This window comes from Pteropus medius, unplaced genomic scaffold (genome assembly GCF_902729225.1).
Source record: "Pteropus medius unplaced genomic scaffold, Ma_sr-lr_union100, whole genome shotgun sequence".
NCBI classification, from domain to species: Eukaryota; Metazoa; Chordata; class Mammalia; order Chiroptera; family Pteropodidae; genus Pteropus; species Pteropus medius.
Window position 1 is genome coordinate 2,198,676 of NW_024354911.1, and position 27,138 is coordinate 2,225,813.

The 27,138-nt window shown below is 38.4% G+C and overlaps 1 protein-coding gene and 1 pseudogene across 1 annotated transcript in view; both read left to right on the forward strand.

Moving 5' to 3' along the window:
- Window positions 1-343: 343 nt before the first annotated feature.
- LOC120597958 (uncharacterized) lies at window positions 344-464 on the forward strand (annotated as a pseudogene).
- Window positions 465-2,459: 1,995 nt separating this feature from the next.
- PTPN9 (protein tyrosine phosphatase non-receptor type 9) overlaps window positions 2,460-27,138 on the forward strand; it is a 66,437-nt gene continuing 41,758 nt past the window's right edge. The window contains 1 exon segment of the mRNA XM_039856698.1: window positions 2,460-3,132. Coding sequence (XP_039712632.1) covers window positions 3,070-3,132 — 63 coding nt within the window. The 5' untranslated portion in view covers window positions 2,460-3,069.

The window sequence follows — 27,138 nt, forward strand, 5'->3', positions numbered from 1 at the left end:
CTTTTGCTATTACAAACCATTTTGCATCTCTAAGATTTGATTGAGCAGGATGACAATACCATATTCGATTTCCTTGGTTTGAGCCTATAGTTATAGGCAAGCCTTTGTATTCTCATTATCCTAAGATTTACCACTCAAAGCAGAACTAGCCAGCTGCCTTGCGCTTGGCAAATTTTTGAGCACATCTCTGCTCAGAAACTTAGAAATATTGTCCTGTAAGGACTGTGATAGGCAAGAATTCCATAAACTGTTTCCTTACACACCCACACTCCCCCAGCCCCACTCCTAGCTGAAAACACTGCTGTATTCTCTGTCCTAGCTCATTCTGTTAAACTTCTCCCTTTTCTATGGCCATGCCATCCTGAACTTGCTTGATCTCGTCTGATCTTGGAAGCTAAAAGCAGGATCGGGCCTGGTTAGTACTTGGATGGGAGATCACCTAGGAAAACCAGGTGCTGTAGGTGTTAATAAAAAAAATTAAAAATAAGTAAAAAATAAACTCCCTTTATTAATTTTCCTAACCCGATCCCTGCACTAGGAGTTAGAATGCCTAGGTTCAAGTCCTAGCTCAGTAATAATTAGCTGTGTGACTGGACAAATAATGACTCTTGGTGTCCTAAGGATCACTGCAAAACAAATATAAAACTAAATAGTGGGTTGAGAAACTCCATCCTCTCCTGTGTCTACTCAGGGTTTGTACTACTCAGGTCCTGCCATTTCTTCCTCCAGCTTAGTCCTATAGCCATTTGCCTGCTTAAAGAGAAAAACTATACAGTAATTTCCATGTATAAGTGGACTTGCACACCAGACCTATGTTGTTCAAGGGTAAACTATTTGTTACTATTTAAATTAAAACATTTTTTGAAAAAATTATACATCCACATGCAAAACTTACACATATGCTGTTAGTAACTACTTGAGAGTAGTTACTTGGGGGTAGTGACTAAGAGGGGCTTTGGCATATTGAGAATGTCCTATTTCTTGAATATGTGCTGGTTACATGGGTGTGTGAGTTTATGGAAGTTTATCATGCTGTATACTTACATTTCATCTCTTCCATATGTATATTATACTTAAAAGTTAAAAAAAAAAATGCACAAAAGACCATATAGGGAAGAGTCTTCCTGTCCTTTCTGTTCCCAGACTACCGGTTCCCCTCCTGAGAGACAACCACTGACACCTTTCTTGTGTATCCTCCCAAAGCTTTGGTATATATAAACAAGTTTACAACTGTATGTTCATTTTTTCTTTATAGAAATGACAACATATTATGCACACAGTTTGTTTCGCTTTTTTCACTTCATAATATAGCTCAAGGATCATTCCATATCCTAACATGTGGGACACCACTGTTGTTCATAGTTGTAACTACAATGCATAGCCCAGTGCCTGGCATGTAAGTATACGTGTTAAATAAGTAGCGTGTCTTCCAGAGGAGCATTTGGATGCAATAACTCCTGTACAGGGTTATGAACTCAACCCAGAGTTAGCCCTGTTGGTGCAAAGGATAAAATAACTTACCTGAGTACCAGGGGTTTCTACTCTAACCAAGGGCAGCCTGTTGCAATGATGCAGAAATGAGATCAGAGGTTGCTTTAACAGTCCTAGGAGCATTTCCTGTTGTCTTAAGGACCCTCCCTTCGGTCTTCCCCAAGTTCTCCAGGGCGTCAGCCTTTGGTACTAGCTGTGGCACTCTCTTGTTAGCTAGGTCCCTTTTAGAATATTTATTTTTTGTCTGGAATGATGCAAAAACATACCAGACCCAGCCCTGCCTTCCCTGTGACTCCGGAACTGATTCCACGACTGTATCCTGTAAGACCCCCAAGCTCTGCTATACGCTTGAGTGAAAATCAAAGACTTGCAAAAGCTGCGTGATTTTTGTACAAGATTTCGAAATTGGATGCTGTTTTTGCGAGGGACTAAAATTAGTTACATCGGTGATGAATTACTGGATACAGTTGGCAAAGAGCGAGATCTAGGGCTGAGATGAGCAGGCTCTATTCTTCCACCTGAGCATCTTGGACTTCGCAGGCAACCTTAACAGGGGCTTTGTCAGCAAGTGACATGGAAATCGATGAGGATTGTGGGTTCCTCACATGTAGGTGATAGCGGAAAGTAATCCCAGGCGAGGTGCCCGTCGGCAGCTAGTTTTCAAACTATTCTCTTCCTCCTCCATGGAGCTTAACCTCATCAAACTAACACTCTCGCCTTCATTTCTCTGGTTCTCGTAGTCCGGAGTCGTCGCCGTCCCTCGCCCGCCTTCCACCCCCTCCTCGAGCTCCCCTTCCCTCGCTCCCCTCTGCGCCCCGCTATGCGAGCTACTCTCTCCCTCTCCCCTTCCACGTCCCACTTCCACCTCCTCGGGCTCCTCTCCTCTCCCCACCCACCTCGCCGGGCTCCTCTCTGTCGCCCCCTCCCGGACGGCGTCCTCGCTCAGCCGGCCCTCCTCGCCGCCCGCCCATTTGTGAATGAGACGCTCAGTTTCTCAATGGAGCCGCGGGAGACCCGGGCGGCCGCAGGGCTGGCGGTGAGCAGGGAGAGGGGCGCGTTGTCCAGTCTCCTCCCTCTGGCCTCCCTCCCTCTGGCCTCCTTGGCTTTTGAGGAACGGCGCTGAGAGGCAGCCGCGCGGGTCGCCGGGGCCCACAGCCGGAGGACTCTTCGTCCCCTCCGGAGGTGCGGGAGCGCCGCAGAGGAGGCCGGACGCCCAGGAGGCCAGCGGCCTTCGCTTGGGCCTAGAACGTTCTTGATTTCATATTTCCTTTTTTCCCCCCGATTAAATCTCAGCTCCCCGCCTGCACTTTTTTTTTTTTTTTCGGGAGAGGAGGGGGAATGTGAGGAAAGGAGCAAAGAAAATAAACAAGGATTTCCGCTCAGAAGAGAGCGACAGCTCGGAGAGCCCTTCGTGAGCAAACAGCGGCGGCGTTGGCGGGGCCGCCGCGGGCGCGGGCCCGCCGGCCCATCATGCGCGAGCCTGCCCCGGGCTGCTGAGCGCGGGCACGAGGAAGCCAAGGCCACAGCGTGGGCCCCAGCGCTCCCGGGCCGGTTCTTTTAGCGGGTGGCGACGGCGGGATGGAGCCTGCGACCGCGCCCCAGGCCGACATGGCGCCGGAGCTGACACCGGAGGAGGAGCAGGTAAGCAGGGCCGCGGTGGTGGGCGTGTCGCACCCCTGGGGCCTACGCCGGCCTTTGCCTGCCCGGCCGCGCTCCTCGCGCCCCGGGCCGCGGGTGGCCTCCCCCTGGTGGCCGCGCCCCCGGCCGTCATCCCCTAAACGGGGCGCCTCCGGAGGCCTCTCCTGCTCCGACCTCTTCTGTCTCCTTGGGTCCTGGAGGCTCAGGGCCTCGTATCGCCCCTCCCCCCATTCCAGAGTTGATTGAAGTTCCTCGACCTGGGGGCCTCCCTTTCCATCCACCAACGCCCCGTTTGCAGGACACCGTGCCTTCGGCCTTTCAATCCTGTAAATGTTTTGCTCCTTTCCGTGCGGGCATGCTTTTTTTTTTTTTAGGGCAGGAAAAGCCACATTTTGGTGGGCAGGGCTCCTGCGGGGACTATCTCCTCCCGAGGAGAGTGGCGGTGGGCACTGAGTACATAGATGCCCTAGATTTTCAGACGAGCCCTTGGGCTTCTCAGAGGACCGTGGCAGGCCTGCTTGGACAGAGTATGGAAGATCCAGGCCTTCGCACGTTCCCTAAGTGCCTGGTCTTGACCGCCCTATTCTGCTCTCCCAGGCTGGGCGCATCCCCGACTCCCACTTACCTACCCCCATCTCGTCACACTGTCTCCATCTTTCCGAAGCCTACATTGACTTCCGTTGTCCCTTAACTCTTACGACCTTCAGTTCCCAGAAGGAAGTGTTTTACGGTATCATTTTGGGGGCTTGGGTAAGGGAAAAGCCGGGGCCCTTATAACTTTCCCTCTTGCACATTCCTGAGGTGGAGACGTGGACCACTCCTGAAGAAGATAGGTAAGTGCTAGCTGAGACGGGAACCCTAAAGGCTTTTCGCTGTCTCTTGGCATAGCCCGTACCCGGTCTTAGCAGTGGTCAAGTACAGCCATAGTCTGATTCCATTTTTTAAATAAAAATCTGAAATAAGAAAACATAAACTGTGTTGGTCACCTATTTCAGGCTCTACATACCTTGTTCCCAAGGACTACATTTGGTAACATAGTCTCTAGGGTGGAGACAATCTAATTTTACCAACTAATATTGGTTAATGGGCTTATTTAAGATCTGATTGTTAAAAAGCCCTTGACTTTTCACCTCATCTGTGGAGATGACATTTTTTTCATATTTGGCCTCAAGACTACATACAGTCTTGCCTTTTGGTGCTTTGAGATAAAATCAGCATGAGGAAAAAAAGAATTCTGCTCTGTACAAGCAGTGGTAATATTCTGATAACTGCAGTTGAGTTAATGAAATGCAAGTCAGGGCCTAGTGCAAGCAGGTGGCCAAGGAACCCATCTACTTGAATTAGAGAAATACTTTAGTATTAAGGTGTGATGTGTTGGGTTGATTTTAAAGGGACAGAACTCTTTCATTCACTTTTTCTTAGATAAGTCAGATTTGAAGTTTTTATGTTTTTAATACTTAATGGCATCAGTATTCCACTGTGAAAATGACATTATGTTGTAAATTAAAAAATTAAAGGAAAGTAAATATTAGAGTATTAATAGTATTGATAAAGTATTGGCTTTTCCCCGTGTATAGTTATATACATGTATACAAGTGTGGTTAGTAAAAATTTTATATTGAATGAATGTGCTTGGCATTAACAAAGACTGGATGGAAACAATAAAATATTTGTATGTTAAGATCGGGAAGTTATGTGTTTCTTTTTATAACCATACCTTTTCCTACAAAATACCAAGTTTTCTACAGGCATTTCAAAACATTGAAACAAACATAAAAGCACCATAGTTCTGCTTATTTTAATGCCTGATGAAATTTCATATTTTACTTTAATATCTCTTAAGAGTACTCTTTTTTTTTTTAAAGCTTACAGCACTCGGTATTCCTAGGTGGTCTCCCATCCATGTACTAACCAGGCCTGACCCTGCTTAGCTCCCGAGATCAGGCACATTCAGGGTTGGCATGGCCGCAGTACCGATCAAACCATTTTAGAACTCATTTAGAATTGATTTCAAAGCTGTGGCAGAATCTTTGAAATATCTCCAATGTTGGAAAATCTTGTACTTTCCAGAGTCAATTTGATATTTAGAAATAGTGAAAAATCTTTTCGGAACCCTATCTCATAAGTAAAGTAGGGGCTCAAACTGAGTTAACATAGGTCAAGCAAAATTAAAATGCATTTAGGCCCTTTTTGGGGTGTGAAAATTGCCTTAAAGGTGTTTCCGGAGCTGATCACTCCTGAATGGTGTCTCCTTCTAAATAGTCATGAAAATCAGAAACCCAGAAGTTTTCTTGGGCACTGTTCTCCCTCAATCCCTGTTTACTACATATATATCTTCAGGTTTTCCTGAATATCTCTTGAATTCATCGACTTCTTTCACCACCACCACCACCACCACCACCTCATCACCCTAGTCTCCAAGCCACTGTTATATCCTGACAGAACTTTTGTTTTCTATCTTACCCATCTGCATTTCTTAGCTCTTATTCCAGAAGCCAAAGGCAAATTGCAGATCTGATTGCATCTTCCCTTCAGCCTTCTTGCTTCTTCAGTGGCTTTTCAATGCTTTTGGGATCATTGTAGCTCTTAAATATGATCTACACTGCCTCAGTCCCTCTTGAGTGGTCTAGAGTCCTTAGTTAATTCTCACACCTCATCTTTGCTCCGGGCACACTAGCCTTTTGGTTCTACATTCTTGCCGGTTTCCTCCTGGGCTACAAACGTACAAGGTCTTTGCAGTAGCTGCTGTCCTCTGTCTGGAAACACCCTCCACTGTTAACTCCCTCTTCATTGTTTAGCTCTTAGCTTTCACTTTCTCTGGAAGGTTTTCCTTGATCTCCCCAATTAGGTTAGATCTCTTTTATTGGCTCTCAGAGTACCATGTACTGTTCTTTATTTCACTTATTACAGGTTTACACTATTTGTTCGCTTACATTAGCAAAAGCTCCATGAGGGTTGTTGGAACTGTCTGCTTTTGCTTACCATCATATACATATTGCCTAGCATAATGACTGGCACTTAATGGACATTCAGGAAATACTTGTGGAATGAATGGAAGTTGTTCTGTATGTAATTTGTACACAGACATCTCTTTTTAGAATGGCTTTTAAAAATAAGGACATTGTTCATTTTGAAAAGTGTTGAAGGTCATCATTATTACTTCATAGTCTCATTTCCTATCTAGGCATGTGTTGAACAGATACACCAAATTCTCATTTGTAACTCATGTTTCTTGCCTTTTGTTTTTTTCAGTTATCAATTACAGAGCCTACAGTTGAATTACAGGACAATGTATGCTTTGTCTTTAAAGAGTTTACAGGAATTACAACAGAGTAATAACAGTAACTATTTCCTAAACTTCTGCTTTGAGTCAGGCTCTGTACTGGGCATTTCACATACAGTAATCCTCATAAGATTGGAATTATTACCTCATTTTGCAAACAAGAAAACTCAAACTGAGAGAAGGAAATTGCCCAAGGGCACATAGCTAGCAAGTAATGGAGCCATGCTTTCCACCCATATCTAGGTTATTCTGCCTCTACTGCAAATATTCCCTATATTATATACAGTATAACTTTTCATGAAGCAATTAGCCAATTTACTAATATGCCTACATGGGTATATAATAGCTAATTTTGTGGGTTTTGGTATAGATATATGTGTGTTTGGTTTTGATGATGATGCTTAAAATATGGTTTAAAAAAAACAGAGGAAAAAAATTGGAAAACTTTTAGTCAGACCTATATGTTGCCAGCAGAAACATACAGTCTCTGCAAGAAATTGTGATGAAATTACTCTTGGGGAATAATTTCTTCCTTAAGATAGAGTTTCAGCTCTCCATTTTGAGGTGTAGTCACAATAAAAATTTAATTTTTTATATTTTTTCCTATTGTACAAGAGAAATAACTATTCTTAGAGCCAAATATTTTCTCTCCAAACTATAAAAACCAAGATGTTTTTGTGTCAGGAATACATTCTTTTTTGATACATTTATGCGTAAATATAAAAGCTTTTCTTAATGTGCTGGCAAAGTTGTAAATTTGACAGTGTAATGGGTAATTTCTACATATCAGTATTAATAGTCATTCTTACTATATTATTGTCTTAATTTTACTTTTTCAGAGTACATGTTCACATTTGTGACTCGACATGAAATTTTATTGTATTTGCTAAATTATGATTAATGACCACAAAGGATAGTTAAAAGTATGTTATGTGTCTTATGTTCTTATGTTCAGGAAATTAAGTGAGACTCCTTGGGTTTCATCTGTTTGGGCATAATTTGTGAAGAGAACTGTCTCTTTGTAATAAACCATAAATTAAAGACTCTTACTAGAATTCTGAGGCTATTTCAGTTCAGCAGTTATAGCCTTTTAGGGTCTTTTGGTTTTGCATGAATTTCCCAAGTAGTGATTGATAGGGTGGGGTGGTTTTCTAAAGTACTTATGCTTTTTAAAATTTTTTTTAAATTTATTTATTTTAATTAGTTTCATATATACAGTTAAAATACTTATGCTTTTATTTGTATTTTCATTTTACCAAAGATGGTTTTAATAACACATATAGTGCTTCTCTTACATTAAATTAGGTCATGAGTTCTTTAAAGTTGCAGTAACAAATAAGCTAATTTTTATTTTCAAAGCCTCTAAAGAAAATTCTTATTTAGAGTTCATGTTGCTTAGAGCTTCTCACATTGTTGGAATGATTAATAAGCTAACGTGTGTAGAGCACTTAGCCTGATGCTTACATAGTAAACATTCAGTAAACGTGGCCATCATCATGATATCCTCTGTCTTCCAAAAGTTAAAGATTTTAGAGGTCAAGTTAGCTTTAAACCGATCCCAAGGGGGGAAAATATTCATATTCACCCTGGGACCATCATTTAGCTTGGATTCTTATGAATGTCAGAAAATAGTTATCTTGTAACTTTATAGTGTAGTTTTCAAACACCTACTGTAATTATGTGCTCTGGTTTCTGTTCTTATAACAGAATCTTCTAAAGCTAAAAATTTAGTTGCCTTGCAGTAAACTTCGATTTTTGGCATTTTTCCCAAGGGCAGGGGTTTGGTCCTGGTTCTTGTGGCCAAGAACTTCCCTTTTTCTACATCCTCACATGTCCTGTGCTAAATGTCATCTGTCCCTCTGGAAGTAACTATATGTCAAGGCTCAAGTGATTTATAATGTTATGTTGAGGCCTTCCAGAGAGGGAAAGGCGAAGAATTCTCATTATTTTTGTCGTTGCTGGTAACTAACGATATTGTAATTAGCAATTAGGTAAACATCTCATTTGAATGTGAGAATTTTACTCTGTTAAAATGTCTGAGCATATCAGGGGTCTTGGACTTTAGTTTCGTGAATGTTAAGGAACTTGGAGGTTTTCTCGAAGGATCCTAACCTTAAGATAGATCCTGCTTTAGGATGGAGCTGAGCTATTTTGTGGAGGTTACAGTTAAAATTCCTTGTAGGTCAGTATATTTTAGTCTCATTTTCTGACATACACCTTTATTGTATTGGAAAAGACATAGTAATACTTGGATACTCCCACTTCATTTTCTAAATATTAAGCCCCATTTTATAGCAGAATGGTTGATCCACTGCAGTGTCAAGATTAGAGGGTATAGCCCCCAACTGATTATTTGTTCAGATACTAAGACTCTCCAGTGCAATTTCAGCCACTCACACCTCTTCTACCATCCTGCCTTGTTGTCTCAGACAGTTGGGAGTACTTTCTTTTTCTAAACCAATCACTGTCACATTCCCTTTTCCCCACCCCCACACACACCTCCACTCAAGAGCTCCTTGGTTGCCCTTTCTGGCCACTGGAATAAGTCACTTTTTTATTACCCCTCTGGAGTAAGGGCAGCTGTTCTTAGAACAGATGGTTTATCCTGTACACTTCAGTGCCAGAGGGCCTGTACCTACTGGTATGAGCATTTTCATATCTCATTTTGAAGACATCTCTTGAGAACCAGAGATGACATGGAGATGGGAGGCTGTAGTCAGAGACCAAGAAGATCCTGAGCGCATGGGAAGAGTTGTTTCTTTATTAAGGATTGGATATCTCTTAGGTCCAGACTGTAAAATGATAAGGCCAAAACAGTAGATTAGAGATGACTTTTTCTTTAGTTTTTGCTTCTGAGAAAGGCATTTCCTTTTTTCTCTGGGAAAGACAGTTTATGTTATATGTACTGGTTTCTTCTGAAATACCAAACCCATCTAAAACACACATATACAGTTCTTGTCTTTTTATGCAGTATAGGTGACACAGATTTGACCATGTTTATAGAATTATTATGAGCCCAGAAGTTATTCTCAGAATTGATGGGCATATTCTAAAGAGAGACATTTTCGACTTTAATATTGAAGTATCTGGGGACATTAATCCATTAATTACTTGTTCATTGCTTAAACAACTGGCTAATCTTTACCTTTGCATTTGCTTTTATTTGCATCATTATTACATGATATACATCATTACTAAAATCAGTCTTTTTAAAAATAGGCTTTGTAGATTATAATACCATATGTTCTTTTATAATTAAAACCAATAACATTTTGTAAACCATCCTGCATACTCTATATAGGTTTAGGATTATGTTGTGAAGTGCTGAGATACCAGTATTTAAATTAATGCAAATCTGGTTGTTTTTCCTAATGGAACTATTTACCAGTGAAACCAGGGCCTTTTGGAAGGTGATGGCAATGAATCTTAGGTAAACCTCAGGAATATTTAGTGGCTCCAGGTGTTTTATTTGATAATTTTGAATCTGTTTTGTCTTTTTTTGCTTAAGGAGCTTTTGGAAGAGCGATTAATTTAAATAGGTAAAATCTCTTACAGGTACAAAATGCTCAGTAAATAGTTGTGATAGTATTATTCTTCTGTGCTACAAGAAACAACTTTTTTCAGATAAGAATAGAAAGAAATTTAAGAATCTGACTTTGCAGCAATGAAATGGAAGATTTCAAGATAGCCTAAGTCTTCTAACAGTTACCATGCATGGGCAATGTATCTAGAATGCGGGTAGGAGGCTACTTGTTTACTATTTAATGCTGTAAACACTTTTTGCACCATCCACTGGTTCATTGGTTTGTTTCTTCTAGATTACTTTTAGGTGCACTGGTCATTGTCTTCTTCTTTTTTTTTTCCAGTATTTTAAAATGTCATCTGATCTAAAAGTAGTGAAAAGAATGACAGTTTATATCATCTTCCATCTCTTAAACAGTCTTTGTGAAAAAATTCTTATTCCATTATTTATCTCAATAATTCTCAACCAGGGTGATTTTAACCTCCTTGCCCCAATATTTGTCAAATGTATCTAGAGATATATTTGATTTTTGTAATGGGGGGATGGGTAGTACCAGCATCTAGTGAGTAGAGACTAAGAATGCTGCCAAACATCCTGTAATGTACAGGACGGCCTACAACCAAGAATTTGGCCCAAAATGTCAATAGTGCCAAGGTTGAGAAACCTTGGTTTATATCTGAAGAGTCTTGTGGTTCTTAGAAAGTTACAATAAGTTCCTACTTTTTAGTTAAAGATAGGTCTTTGGTTAATACATTTAGTATTCAAATATGTGTTCTCAAATACTGCTTTTTGTAATTGACTTCACGTACTGAAAAACTGTAGTCTAAAACTTAATTATTTTGCGGCAAACCATCACAGAGGATAAAAGGAGCCATTTCCACAGCCTTTGCAGGGGTTTTCATAAATGGGGGAATTTTATATGACAAGCAGAATACTACTGAATCCTGTCATGGAATGATGCTAACAGCAAGTATCATTTTTGCTTTCCCCTCCAAATGTATCTGAGTGTTGCTGTGAAGTGTCTGTGTTCCTCCAGTGAGTGAAGTGATCATTATGTATGAATCCCTTTTCCTTTAAGGTTAATGTGGACTGAAAGGAAGGTTTTACAGATCACAAACAGAAATATAATTTTTTTTCATTCATTTAGCAATCATCTATTGTCTTGCTGTGTGCCAGGTTCTTGTTCAGCGTGGAGTTCTCTCTCCTTGAGGAATTTCTCTCTACTCTAAGCATTTCTTGAACTGTGGGATACCTACAAAGGAGGACCTCTTATGCACGATGAGATCTGGAACTTGATCTCTGCATCTTTAGTGCACATTGTGAGACTTCGAAATACGTTTGCGAAAGAATGAGTGAAACTGTATTGAAATTATTTATTCCTCACTCAACTCAAAGTGTGTATTGTTTTGCTTAGGATGGTTATCTTTATGATACAGGAATGATGTTCAGAGGCTTCAGAGATTTACTGAGGTGGTATTGGACTCAGACTCTTCTGATTAAATGCAGTGCTCTCTCTAGTAAGCTTCATCTGTCTTAACCATGTGCTTCTATGTATGACATACCTATATACATATAAACCAGAAAAAGCTCTCTTGGCATTTGTGGGTGAACATTCCTGGTTTTAGTTATTTGTAAATTTTCCCACAGAGATGTGGCTACATTGTTTCTAGTTGCTTATTGTACATTTATTTATGAAAAATTAAGTGCTTTAATGGGGTTAGTGAACTTGAGGGTTCATGTAGGTCTCTGGATATACTTCTCAAAATGTTGTAGGTCTCCTCTTTGCCTTTATAAAACCAGTGTTTCGTTTTTTATATGTGGAACTTAATATTTCAAATGTTATCAGCATAATGGGGAAGTATATATGGTATATTGTACCAATAACTAGGACGAAAGTACAGCTTTTTTTTTCTTTTTTTTTCTTTTTTTATTTTCTCTCTCTTTTTTTTATTTTTGCTTTTTTTTTAAGGTACAACTTTTTAAGTTATTTTTCCTATGATACCTTTGCTTCGTTCTTGTCCATACTTAAGCTACTACTAGATTTTCTTTTCTCTTGCCAAGTGTAAACGTTGAAAAAAACTTTTCCAAAAAAAAAGGTTTTTCTCCTTGTCTTTATATACTTTCAAATTTTCTAATTTTTAGATTTGTAAAGGAAGAAAAGAGTTACTGAAAGGCCTGAAACTTTTAACTTAATACATGAGCACAAGAAAACAGTTTTTTATTTGGGAAAGGCCGTTTGTCTTACTGAGACGTTAGCTCTTCCATGCCTAGAAAACCCCAGAAGTGAAGTAAAAATGGTATTTCTGGCTAGGTGAGAGACTTAATATAGCTAGCAAGATTAAAAGGGTTTTTCGAGGTGCGGGGGTGGGGGAAGGAAAAAATGGCATAAATGATAGAGGCTCTGCTCATCCCTTTGGCAACCAAATCAAAGTTGTGACAGAAACAAGGAGCAAACAGCAAGGAAAAATCACCTGGGATCTAGATGAACAAGCCATACAACTAGGGAGGAAACTAAGAAATCACCCTGCAACAGCAGATGGTAGGATGGGGCGAGGACATGGGGCTGCCTGGTCCTAAGCAGCTGAGTGAGATGAAGGCTGTGGAAGCTGCAGACACTTCTGAAAGGGGCCGTGTCCACGATCGGATTTTCGCTGTGGCGGACCTGCTCACTCTGAGCACCAGTGCTGCTACAGTTGCCAGGGACTTACAGGGGGACACGAGTTGTCGGCGTGAGGGCCGAGCTGAGATTCTCTCTGTAAAGAAGTGCCATTGGTATCCATTGTTCCTCTGTTGAGCCCTCCCCTCCACAAGTGCGCCAGACACAGTGCCGCCATAGCCGTGCGGTCATCAAACTGGATAACAGAGGTCTCTCTGCCCAAAGGATTCCCTGAAATTCCACCTCCCGCAGCTCTGGGCCCCACCCAAGCCACATCCAGGCATATAGCAAGTCAGGTGCTCCTTGCCGAGCAGCACCTAGACTCACACTGGAGGCAGCTGGCCTTGGTTTTTGGTGTGGCCTTTTGAGGCAACTATTAGCACAGTATCTGTGCATTGCTTGCTGACTCTTAACAGGTGGCCCCGGAGATGTAGAGTCTTGGGCTGAACCCCTCTCAGGACTGTGCCACTGGACACCTATTTCACAAATCCACACTAATAAGACCAGGAGACTTGGCAGCTTTGCTTAGTACAGAGAAACAGACATGGAAATGCAGCCGAAATGGGAAGACAAAGAAGCAGAAACCATATGAGAGAACAGAATAGAGATCCAGATATAATGGAGTCACGTAATCTAACAGACGCAGAGTTTAAAACACTAGTTATAAAGATGCTCAATGAACTTTTGGGAAGTGTAGATGAACTCAGTGAGAACTTTAACAAAGAAATTAAAAAAAGCATAAAAATGGAAATTATAAAAGGGAACCAGTCCGAAATGAAGAGCACATTATTTGAGATGAGAAGTATATTAAATGGAATAAATAAAGTGAATAAAAAAGAGGATCAAATGCCCTAGCTAGAGGATGGGAAAACCAAGGACACACAATCAGAATGGCAAGAGATAAGATACCACAACTATAAAAATAATTTAAGGAGCATCTGGCACACTATTAAGGGTCCAAATATCTGTCTGATTGGCGTAACTGAAGAAAATCAAGATGTCGAACAGCTGTTTGAAGAAATAATGATGGAAAACTTCCCTCACCTGGTGAAGGAAATGGACATAAAACCTCAGGAAGCTCAGAGAATTCCAAAAATCAGAGATCCAAAGAGGCTCACACCAAGACACATCATAATTAAAATGCCAAAGGTTAAATACAAAGAAATAATATTAAAAGCAGCAAGAGAAAAGCAGATGATTACTTATAAGGGCACACCAATAAGACTGGCAGCTGATTTCTCAAAAGAAACTATGCAGGACAGAAGGGCTTGGCAAAAAATATTCAACAGGATGAAGACCCAGAATCTAGAACCAAGAATAATTTATCCAGCAAAGCTATCATTTAGAGTTGAAGACAGATAAAGAACTTCAAAGACAAAAATAAGCTAAAGGAATTTATCACCACCAAGCCAGTATTACAGGAAATGTTGAAGGGACTTCTTTAAGAAGAAAAAACATGTATCAAAAACAGGAACAAAGAATGATAACAACTACATTCCTATCAATAAGTACCTTAAATGGAAAGAATTAAGTGCTCCATCCAAAAGATAGAGTGGCTAAATAGATAAGAAAACAAGACCCCTACATATGAAAAGAAAGGGGATGGAAAAAGATATTGCTTTGCTGGACCTAGAAGGTATTTAAGTCAGAGAAAGATAAACACTATATGATTACACTTATATGTGGAACCTAAGGAATAAAAAGAACAAACTAATCAAAAACAGACTAATAAATATAGTAGACAATTTGGTGTTGGATAGAGGAGATGGGGAGTTTGGGGGTTGGGTGAATGGGGTGAAGGGTTAAAGAAGTACAAATTTGTAGTTAATGCATGGTCACTGGGTTGGGGAGCACGGCGTAGAGGATACAGTTAGCATTAATACGTTGGCTAGGCAGAGGGTCAGGGGAGGGAGGGAGCAATTGGGGCGATTGTTTTACGAACTATATAGATGTCTAACTAATGTACTGTATACTTGAAACTGATTAAAATAAATAAATTAATAAAAAACCTTGTGATAGTAATAGTGGCCAAGCACTACCTTACTAGAATGGCTATAATTAAAAACAGAAAAGAAAAGAACAAGCATTAGCATTGCTCTTGGAAATGGGGATGTAAAATAGTGTAGCCACTGTGGGAAAAACAGTTTGGCAGTTTCTGAAAAGATTAAACATAAGACTACCGTATGACCCAACAGTTGCACTCCTAGGTGTATATCCAAAAGAATTGGAAGTAGGCACTCAAATAGATACTTGTACATATATGTATGTCATAGCAATGTTATTTGCAGTAGCCAAAATGTAGAAGCAACCTGTGTCCATGAAAGGTGAATAGATAAACAAATGTGGCGTATACATATATACAATGGAATATTATTCAGTCTTAAAAAGGAATGGAATTTTGATATATGCTGCAATATGGATGGATCTTGAACATGCTTACAAAAATAAGCCAGTGTACAATTCCACTTAGATGAGGTACCTAGAATAGGCAAATTCATAGAGACAGAAAGTAGAATACCAGGGGCTGGGGGGGTATGGCAAGGGGGAATTATTGTTTAATGAGTCTTTTAAACAATAACTGTCATGGAGTGATGAAAAAGTTTTATGTATAGATAGTGGTGATGGTTACCCAACATTGTGAATGTGTACTTATGGTAAGTATTATGTATATTTTACCAAAGTAAAGAAAAATAATAATGTCTAACTATTATTCTAAGCACTTTACAGGTTTTAATTCCCTCAGTGAATAACATAGTTGGTGAGGCAAAGGAAAGAAAATAAGTGTTACTTCTAGTTTGGCTGCTTGAACCTAGAATCTCATATATAGGTACCATTTCTTGGTTACAGAATCTACCTATTTTAATGATGTGTTAGAATGTGAATTGTTATCTATTTTAAACTCCTGAATATTTCACCTGTGAGATCCAGTTGAGGTCTACTCTGTAGGAGAATCCAGTTTTCTTTGTAGGACAAAGCATAAATGTTATGATGCAAAAGGACCCATATAGCATCCTCCTCTCCCCCTTCCCAGTATAGTCCTGGGAATGACTTGAAATACTATTGATATAGAGTAGTGGTTCTCAAAATGTAGTTTCTCCACACCAGCAACCAGCAAAAGGAGCATGCCCTGGGAGCTTGTTAAAAATTCAAATATTCAAGTCCTATCTTAGACTTACTGAATCAGAAACTCTAAGAGCGAGGCCCAATAATTTGTATTTTAACATTCAAATTTGAGAACTAGTGATCCAGAGAATAACCAGAGTGCTGTGTTGTGTTAGAGAACCATCTCAACATGAGTTTAGACATTCAGGCTCATTTCAGGAAGGGAAGGCCTGGATTTACAAACTGGCTTGGGAACTCTAGGTATAAAGCTAGTCTGAACTAGATGAAAACTCCATGAATCATCTGGTTCTGGTCTAGAACTGTGTCGTTCCAAAAGCAAAGTTCTTAAAGACTAGCATTTATCATGTTTTTTTCTCATCCAAAGAAAGAGCAGAGCCTCTATCAACTTGAGAAATAGAAACGGAATCATGATGTTAGCATGGCTGAAAACAGGGTACTGAGACACTTGATGTCCCCTGCAGATGGCGTTCCCTAGAGAGATTCTTGGCTTCCAAGGGAGCATTGAATGAAAGGAGACAGGCTCTTCCGATTTAGCTAGGAAAACTTGCCTGCTTTGACAAGGCTATTCCACAGGGAAGCTTGTGTTACTCCACTGTCAGTTGCCCTGAGAATCTGGACCTAGGAGTTACCAGATTTTACTGTCTAGGTCCTTCCAGGGAGTCAAACCCAGTTCTAATTGGAATTGAAAATGGGGCACTGCCATAAGTATGGCCAGATTTCAGGCAGCTTTTCCCGACTTCATTTTTGTAGGTTTGCAAATGACCTCTTAGGGACAATAACTGATCTGCTTGTACTGTTTTATGCACATAAATAGGTTTGTCACTGAATTTATCTGATTTTGAAACAGCTGAGGTCTGAGATGAGTGATATTGCCTAATTGTAGTCTCCTGGCCAGCTGTATCCCTCTGAAGGAGTAATGGAGCTGTGGGTCATAGAGACATTTAGGGAGAGTCTCAGTTTCTTGAGAACGTAACAAAGACTCAGGATTCAGTTACCTAGGGCACAAGTTGTGGGGCTCAGTCTCAGGAATAAAGCAGGGTGCCAGTGAAATTTATGTAGATTAGATTAATAGCAGGTCTAATCTGCAGGCTGGGGCCAGATTAACAGCAGGTCTGACTTGTCAAGTCCTAGAGTTTTGGACCAGGAGTCATGAAGTCACTCCTGTCAGATCCATTTGACATTAGCAAAATTGAATTTGAGGGGTGTGTAGCGGCAGAGTAGGTGGGGAGGGAGATAAAGATGGAGGAGGTGTTATTAGGGAATAGAAGCACTTGTCAGGTAGCTTCAGCCGTGTGAAGTGTAGAGAATATAGAACCAGGAAGGAACTAGTTACTATGTTTTCAAAGCTTCTTACCTTCTGATCTTTTCCTGGACTTATTCTCATTTGCCAATGACCTTCTAAAGTTTAGCACTCAGAACTTGAAGATTATAAATGAAGTCTGATAAGCCTTCCTGTTTTGAGCTTACTTGTTTTGGACATTGCTTCTGTAATGAGCTCCAAATTCACAGTAATTTTTGGCAGTCTTAGCAAACTGTTGACTCTTAGATTCAAGTCAACTAAGATCCTTAAGTTTTTTTTATATGTTTCTGTTAAATTTTATCTGGTGCTTCTAAAGTTGACTTTCTTGCACTTGACCTTAAATTTCATTTTATTAGATTTAATGTTCACCGTTATTCGTTGAGCTTTATCATGTGCCAAGAACTTTACAAACATTACATTTTCTCCCTTCTTACAACAATTCTATAGGGTATTATTCCATTTTATGGATGTAGAAATTAAGGCTCAAAGAGGTTAAATAACTTGCTTGCATTCTAAATAGTAAGTGATAGAACTTGGTATTCAAACTCTTGTCTGTCTGACTCCAAAGCCTCTTGCTTTTGAATACCATTGAAGCCCATTGTTCCATTCTATTTAGATCTTTTAGATCTGTGTTCTGTTTTCTAATATATTTGTTCTCTTAGTTAAAGGTCCTCCTGTTATATGGTCAACATCACCAATTGTCCTGTCTACGTCATTCACAGCAATGGGACCAGCCCAGGGAGAGATACAGAGCAAATAAAGGGAACGAGTGTGGGCTTTAGAGTCAGACTTGATTTTGAAATCTTGGGCATATCATCACAAATATTGTGACTTGGTAAGGTCCTTTACTTGTCTGGTCTTCATTTCCTCATTTATAAAATGTCTTAATACCTACAAATGGGCCTGTCGGAAAGGTTGAATAAAACGTGGATGCAAAGTGCTTGACTCATGGCCTCAGACTCTTAATAAACATTAGTCTATTTATCACTTTCCTTCCAGGGACTACCTTTAAAATCTTTTTATTCTTTATATCCTTTAAAATTCTCCCTTGCAGATCCTGTCATTTTTTTTTTTTTTTAAATTGACTCTTTGGGGTATGATTGCTTATTTTGTCCCATAAGGACTATTATATGCCCCACAGTGGTAGCACACTTGGCCATAGAAAGTAGTGGTTAAGAACCGCACTACAAATTTCTGTGTGATTATAAGTGAATTACTTAACCTCTTTTTGCCTCAGTTTCATCATATGTAAAATGTAGATGATAGTAGTACCTATCATAAAGAACTATTGTGAGGATTAAATAAATTAATATATATGAAGTCCTTGGAACAGTGGTTGGCAGGTAGTGAGTGCTGTTTAATCTTTCTTAATATATCTATAAATTAGAGATGATAATGCCTACTTTGTAGGTTATGAGAAATAAGTGTGTCAGCTGCTTAACATTTTGCCTGGCAAACATGTATAACAAATTAACAGAAAGAAATCCTACTGTCCACAAAGATATTATGAAACATTCATCAAATGCCTTGCTAAAATGTAGATCAGTTATTTTCAAACTGATCATGCACAAGAATTACCTGCGAGTCTTGTTAAAATGCAGATTCTGATTCAGCAGGTTTGTGGTGGAACCTGAGTCTGCATTGTGACAAACTCTTAGGTGGTGCCAGTGCAACAGACTATAGAATTCACTTTGAATAGCACTGCTATGTATTATATTCCTTTATTTTTCAGTCCAATTGTATTCTCTTGTGAAAGAAATGTTTTCATTAAATCGTACCTGGTGATCCCTAGTCTCCTTTCTAGAAGCTCAAAGCCCACGTTTTTAAAAAAGAATCCATTGGCCAGAGCTAGGTGTGTATGTATGTGAAAGAAAAATCAGTTGGACAGTTTACCTAGGATTGATGTCAAGGTTGCCAGGGACAGGCAACTTTTGTAGCCCTTGGTAGATGCCCTCTTTTTGAAAATTGGACTGTTTGCTCCACATGCTTTGACAGCTTGCCCATCCTTAAAGGTCTATAGCGATGCTCATCAGGCTACCCTGATGCTCTCAGGATTGTCAGGGTTTGCAGGTCTGGAGGCTTGAGCCAGTTTGGAATAATTAGGGGCTGTACTATTTTGAGCTTTAGTTCTTGCTTACTACAGGCTTATTCTTCCCTTCTTCAAGTTGAAGATTGTACTTGTTGATAGAGAAACTTTAGAAGTAGGATTTGATCTAGACAGTTCTCACAAAGCCCTTTTTGTTATCCTTAGCTTTATTAACAAGCCTTGGCTCATTTTAAGCTATGACTTTCCTGGCACTTTTTCTTTATATCAGAACCACCACTCTATTATCTTTTTTTTTTTTTTTTAACTGTTACCTCTTCCTTTGTACATGTGTGTTTGTGACTATCTATCTCATTGGAGAATGTTATACAACCATACTAGTCTCCTCAGATTTTTCCCTTTAAAAATTTTGAATGGCTTTAATTTATAATTAATTGCATAATTGATCGTCAGAATCTCACCTTTGAGGATTTCTTTAAAAAATACCAGCATCCATTTTTTCCTTAGAGTCTTAGATTGTGAGATTTTAGTTTTATGAAATCGACATTTTAAAAGCACTATAACACAATGGATAAAAATGTGGGCTTTCCAGACTCAGAAAACCTGGATTCTGATTCAGACTCCACTGTTTTCCTTGTTTTGGGACATTGGGCAGTTACTTAACAGTGGGACATCTTAGTTTTCTCATCTATGATATAGGGATAAGAATATCAACCTCCTAGGGCCATTGAGAGGACTTGATAACCCTTGTAAACCTCAGCATCTGATTGGTAGTTAGAGCTCAATACACAATAAATATTAGCGATTGTTAATAGCTTATTTTGTTTTTTAAATTTTTATTTTTCAATTATAGTTGACATATAACATTTTATTAGTTTGAGATGTACAACATAGTGATTAGACATTTATCAAACTTACAAAGTGATCACCCTTATAAATCTAGTACCCATCTCACACCATACATAGTTATTACAATATTATTGACTGTATTCCCTATGCAGTACTGTACATCCCCATGATTAATGTGGAACTACCAGTTTGTACTTCTTAATCCCTTTCCTTTTTTCTTTTTTTTAAATTTATTTTTATTATTTATTTTTTTAATTGAAGAAATGATTTAAATTTTTTTCTTCCCCCATCTGCCTTCCCCCTCCCCCTTCCCCTTTTTCACCCATTTCCCCCTACTCTTCCATCTGATAGCTATCAATCAAAATGTTCTCTGTATCTATGAGTTTGTTTCTGTTTTGTTTGTTTGTTATTTTGTTTTTTAGATTCCATATGTAAGTGAAATCATATGGTATTTGTCTTTGACTTATTTCATTTAGCATGATATAGCTAATTAAGTATAGTAAGGTTTACATATGCTTTTACAGATAGTCAGTTATTTGATCTTGTGAGATAGGCAGGCATTATCTTTTTTTTAGAAGAGGAAACTATGGCAAGAAGAGTTGTGACTGGCCTGAGGGCATAGGGCTGTGGCAGAACTGGGTCTTTAATCTAGGATTACTGGGGCCACATCTAGAACTTGCTCTCTTAACTGCCTCCTTCTAATAACACTTAGCTGTTATCACACTTTCAAAGTTATTTTCTCTTTGAGACTCTTTCAGTTTTCAACTAGTCTGTCTTTTTGGTCTAGATTAAGTCCAGTAAAGTGGTTCCCTCATCTTTTTAGGATGAAACTGTCAGCAAGAATTTATTAGATTTTCTTTGCCCTCCCCCTTTTTAAGATAAATGTGATATCCAGCATATGACAAAGTACTCGAAGCTCCTTTTCTCTAATATCATTATCAGCATGCCAGTTTTGGAATCTGAGTAAAAAAAAAAATTCTCTATTTTTGAGCAGGCTGAGGGTACTCCAGCATCTGTATCATATCCATTACTCTCTTTTCCTCATTCAGAAATTATCTAGTATGGTTTGTGGATTTCTACTGGCAATATCATTTTGGGACACACTGCCATCCTGCTTCCCCCTTTAAGCTTTGAATGAGATTCACCCATCCATTGGTATACTGTCCTGTTTTCACAAATCCACTAAACTCAGATTTTCATGGGTATTGATCATGTCTTAATTTGTTATAAAATTCATACATTTAAATTTTATCTTGGATCTCTTTATTGTAGTGGATGTCAGAAGTTAAGATATTGGCAACTTAATTCTCAGATATTTTGTGACTTAATAGTCACCTCTGTCATTGCTTTTCTTCTCATGTTGTTTCCCAGTTTTATCCAGGAATTTTTCTTTCTCTATTTTCAGTTTTAAGCTCTCATAATCAAATTAGCACGTGTTCAAACATGTTCTTCCTTCTCCCTGTGAACATCACTCTCAGCAGGCTGAGAGCCCATTGTCATTTGTATATTTACTCATCAGAATGCTGCCAGGCACTGTGTTTGATACTGAGTGTGCAGTTGTAAGCATGAAGGACTTGGCTCTTGCACTTCTCCAAGCTTATATTCTGATGGGAGCAGATAGACATAAGTTTTTATAATACTGTGTGCCTGGCTGGAAGGCAGTAAAAACTTACAAAATGAAGAAGTGGGATTGAGACTGACACCTGTTGGGTGAATTAGAAGGTTTGGAAGCAGGGGAAGAAGAGTGTTCCAGCATGATCTGGAAAGTCAACTTCTAGTTTATTGACAGCCATTCACATTTCTCCTTTTTAAGTCTCAGCTGTCAATTGAAAGAGATCAGTATTATTATTAAAGGCCTTCCCCACCTCCTAGTTTCTCCAAGTTCTTTAGAATTTTTTTTTCCCCTAGAAAGACTTCAAGCCTTTTCTGGTGGTGTGGCTCACCCCTCATTAACCAGTTGGCAAGCTGCCTTCAGGTTCTTCCTTATGGAGAGCGATGCTCCCCTCCCCCTCTTCTCCTTCTGGGAATCTGAAGGACTTTGCTCTTGCTGATGGTAAGGAGCTTCCTGTTTATTCTCCATGTTTTTTTTTTTTTCTATGTATCTCTTCTGTGTTATATTCTTCTACCCCAAAGCCTCTTTACATGAATTTTCTCCTATGACAATTTATAAATGTTTACTTCCCTGTTTTCGTGTTGAATTATTTTCATTCCTGTTTCTGGGAATTTTTCATCCTCTTTGATAACCTTTGTAGAGTAGTTTTTAAGCCTGAGAAGAAAGATGCCAGCTCGTGTTTAGTAAACGTGCTATTGGCTAATTCTTTCAGCAGGAAAGTGAGTGTGACACAATTCTTATAGTGCCTACGAGCATCTCTTGTTTAGGGCTAGGGGTTCCTAAAAGCAGCTGTAAACCTTTGCCCCATTGTAGAGGTCCCTAACTTGTTCCCTCTGACCCTGATATGAAGACTGTCAACAAACCTATATTATTTGGTGGCATAGTTTAAAATACTATTTTTAAAGCATTATGTTCAGATATCCCCATTTATATATATTAAAGACTATAAAATCAATACATTTTATTTTTTGAGGAGATAATATTGTCACAGGATTTAAACTTAAAAAGGTGCAGAAGAGAATCTGGTAAATAGTCTCCCTCTTGCCAAGTCTCTTAGCTATCTAGTTCTCTTCTGAGACAGTGTTACCAGTTTCTTGTATATCCTTCCAGAGTGATTTTTTGCATAGACAAACACATGACATGTAGATTATCTGATAAGATGAATGTTACATGTCTAGTGTTTCTCAAGGCCACTTAGTGAAATGGAAAGACTATAGGATTTGAAAAGACTTGGGGTCAAACCTCGAAACCTCAGCTGTGCCATTTATTAGTTGAGTGACCTTGGGCAGCTTGTCCAGGCTCTCTGTGCTTTGATTTTTTTTTTTTTTTATGTGATTAATAAAACTTAGCTTGCCAAAGCTGTCGAGTATAATGTATGTATAGTTCCTTCTTTGGCACATGTTAAATGCTTCACAGATGGTTGCTACCATTGTTATTTCTTGCTGGATCACATTCTTTGACCAATGTGAACTGGGAGGGGAGAAATCTTTCTCTAACAAGTGAATGGATTGCCTTCTTTACTGTAATATGGGATCAGTGTTCTCTTACATATAGAAGGAAACTATGAGCCAAAAGAGACATAAATAGCATTTTGAAAGGAATAGAACATTTTTTATTAGTCAGGTATTGGAGCTATTTCTGGTCTGGGACTTTCACACTTGGCTGGTGGAGTGCTGATAAACCCTAGCCTTCACTTCCTCTGGTAGGAAGTCATTAACTCTGAGGAGCTTTTCATGTTCTATAGCTCAATTAGCTCTGGCCCTTCAGTGTTGCCTGAAGTTTTGGACTCTTAAGGGAAGCTTCAGTTGGTCAGCCCTTCACTTACTTGTTCAGTTCCCAGTGTGATGTTAATCCTTTAATAGCAATTAGCTTTTTTCTCCTTGGTTCTTTCACTATACAATGATATAGTAGATGGAAGAGTCTGGAATTTTAGAACCATTCTCATTTGGTTTCATCAAGAGGATGGTGTTAGGCCTTTCTTTTTTCTTTCTTTTTTTTTTTAAATTAAGTTTATTGGGGTAACATTGGTTAATACAATTATATAATTTTCAAATGTACATTATAATTTAACATCTGTATATTCTATTGTGTGTTTACCACCCAAAGTCCAGTTTCCTTCAGCTACCATGTATTTGATCCCCTTTAGCCACTTCACCCCTCCCCCTCCCCCCGTATATTTGACTCCCTTTACCCCATGTTAGGCTATTCTTCATGGTTATCTGGCATTAGCGTTTTTGATGGGATTTGTATAACTTTGAGTTCACTTTGGCTCTTAATGGGTGAAAGGGATTTTATATCCTGCAACACCTGGGTACCACAATAAAGAGACCTGATAATGGGGGTAGATCTCTGAAAGTAGGAACATTTTTGAATACCCACTGTGTAGGGTTCCGTGCTGGATGCTATTTTAAGCAGTTCTTTGTAACTTCCCAAAATACTGTTATCCAGATTGCTGGGAGTAGTTTTCTTAATGATTTATCTTTCATAAAGAAATTACATTTACTGTATCTTCGCTGAAGGGACTTGCTATTTAGTGTATTGGTAGAGAAGACAATGGGGGGGGATCAGTGAAAGGTAGAAATGTCTTACCCATTTGAATATGTGGACTTAGGAATTGTATGTCATGTTTTATTTATTAGGAAGTATGAAATATAGAATTTCTTACAGCTAAGGCCTGCACAAGGAATCAGAAAAAAATTTAGACACATTAAAATACCCTATAGTTTATGTGACTTTTTGAAGGAAAGCATATAAGTCAAAAACAAATAAAAGTGAAACTAATTTTTAAAAACGTTTGGTCCATGGAAATAGAGCAAATAATGAAGAAGAGTGGGAATCAGTTAGACTTGAGCACACTAAATACTTTTTAAAAAATAAGGTGAAGCAAGACTGATTGCAGGCACTACCTCCACTGCCTTCCTTGTGCGTATTTTCAGCTGCTATAAGAATGATCCAGGAACTGACCCCAGCTGGAGGTAGACTAGGAATGCAGATGATTAAACACTGAAATGTTCAGTTTTTTACTTAGTTAATTAATATGTTGTTGTGATCTTTTCATGAAAAATGTTTTTTTTTTATTAAAAATAAATGAAAAACTTAGTTATTGCCTTTAAAATGAGAACCATTTACCATTAGAAATGGCTGCACAGATTTTGGTTTTCACTTCTAACTTTTTTTTAAATAGAAATTTGGAGGACTGCCCATTGGAGGGACCTTTTTTTTCACTTTTAGTAAGTTTTTAGTGGCAGTAATAATTATAGTATAATTTAATATATACGCATACATATACACATATACACACACATATATAGTCTCAAGTATTTTATGCATATATGAATAAATTCATATAATACACTTCCTATTAATTGGCATGTCACTTATACACACACACATACACACAAAGGGTTATATACAAAAAAATCTGTATATACATAGGATTATATCTGGATTTTCTCTTTAAAATTCCTGTCTTTCTGTTTCAGGTTTCTTTTTATTTTGTTGCATTATATGACCTTCAGTATAATGTTACGTAGTGGTAATGGAAGGCCTCTTGGCCTTCCTATCTTTAATAGAAAAAAGTACTTTTAATGTTTTACCATTTAGTATGATGACTACTTAGGTTTCTTTTAGATAATCCTTACCAAATTAAGGTAGTTCTTTCTATTCCTAGTTTGCTAATTTTTTAAAAAATCATGATGGGTGCTGAATTTTATTCAATGCATTTTCAGCATCTGTTGAAAAGGTTATGTATGTATACCTTTTTTCCCTTAGTTATCTGTTAATATAGAAAATTGCTTTGATAGATCTTCCAACAGTAAACTGTCTTCATTCCTGGAATAAGTCTTCTTTAATTATAATGTATATTTCCTCTAATATATTGCTTTTTCTTAATATGAACATTATCTGTACCATGAAGGTTTAATAGAATATAGCATCAAAATCATCTGAGCCTGTTGGTATTATTATTTTTTTTTGTAGAGGATATTTGACAAATCTTGTTTTTTCATTTACATTTCTTTGATACTCAGTGGTAACTAGGATTTCTAAAAGTAAATCTTAAAAGTAAATCTTTGGTTCTTTCTCCTTTGTCTGCCCTCTAAATGTTAATGTACTTCAGAGTTCTGTTATTCATTATTCACTCATCATACGTATTTATTGGGAGATATTATAAGAGATATTTATTATGCTAAGCACAGTGATAGGAACTAGGTGAATAAAATAGACATGATCCCTACCTTTAGGGAACTTCTTTCCTTGCTGCTAAATTTTTTTTCCTTCCAGTCCGGCTTCTGCACTGCTAACAGAGTCATTTTTAGGTGGAAGAGGAGAACCAAACTTACATTCTTGTCCCTTTGCTTAAAGATCTCTGTTGATTCCTTCATGTCTATGGGATCATGTCTGGAATCTGGAGCACAGCATATAAGAGCCTTCCTAGTGTAGTTCAGCTTCCATGTCAGCCCATCTTTTACTATTCTCTGTCATACTGGACACACCAACTACTGTATCCGCAGTAATCCCTGTGACTCTGCCTTTCCACATTTTGTTTTCTCTAGCTAGAAATGCTAGTTTTCTGGCAAATTCCTCCTGGTCCTTCAAGACACTCCTCTAAAAAGACTTTATTTTTTATTCTCTCAAAGAGTTCTAATCTCATAGCATTCTGCTCACAGATATGCCCGAGAACTTACCAAATTACATGATGAAGACCTATTTATACATTTGTCTCCATATTTAAATGACCGTAAACTCCTTAGTATATGGTCTCTATCTCTCTAAATTGTCTCCTCCGCAGCTACTATAAGCTTAAGCACCCAGTAGGCCTTTAATGGATACTCGTTGTGAATGCTTGACTAGATGCCTGAAAGAGCTCTGCTGTTCTCTTGCCTTGAAGGGGAATACTACTGCTGCTAGTCATGGAAGGTTGCCAGAGAGGAAATGATTCTCTGAACTAGAACAATACATACTTGAACAGTCTGTCTCTTCTCCTCCCAAGATTCTTTTTTTCTTGGTGGTGGTTATGGAGATATCTACTTAGAAAATTGTATATTTATTAGTATTTTTCTGTCGACTTTCATTTTTAAATTATTAAAAACATAAAAACAGCTGCATAGGATGAGGAAATTATGAGTGATCTTTTCCCTTTTACAAATTCCCTTTATTGTTTCATAACATGATAAAATTAGAAATTTCTCTTAAAACCTTTTCCTTCCCAGATGCAGTAAAACCCTATTTAAGAAAGCATTGGATCTTTTAAAATCACATTTCAAGAAAAGGCAAAATTTTCATGATAAAATGAAAATACTCATGATAGACCAGTAAATAGTAGTTCAAAGACACTAGGTTTATTTCCATATTTGGCACAATAATAACGAGCTAATGGAAATATTGTAGTTTTTAGTTTGAAAATTCAACACACCTCACCTTTCTGGATTTTAGCAAGTTAGTGTATCTTAGTTTGGATTCCGTTTCCTAATGTGATGGACTAAACTTTAGGGATTAATAGACATATATATATATATAGGCAACAATTCACAATGAAGAAAAGATGGGAAAAGAGGCATATGAGGAAGGTAGTTTACTAATGCATTTCTCCATGAATTAATGAAGAAATGGCATATTTAC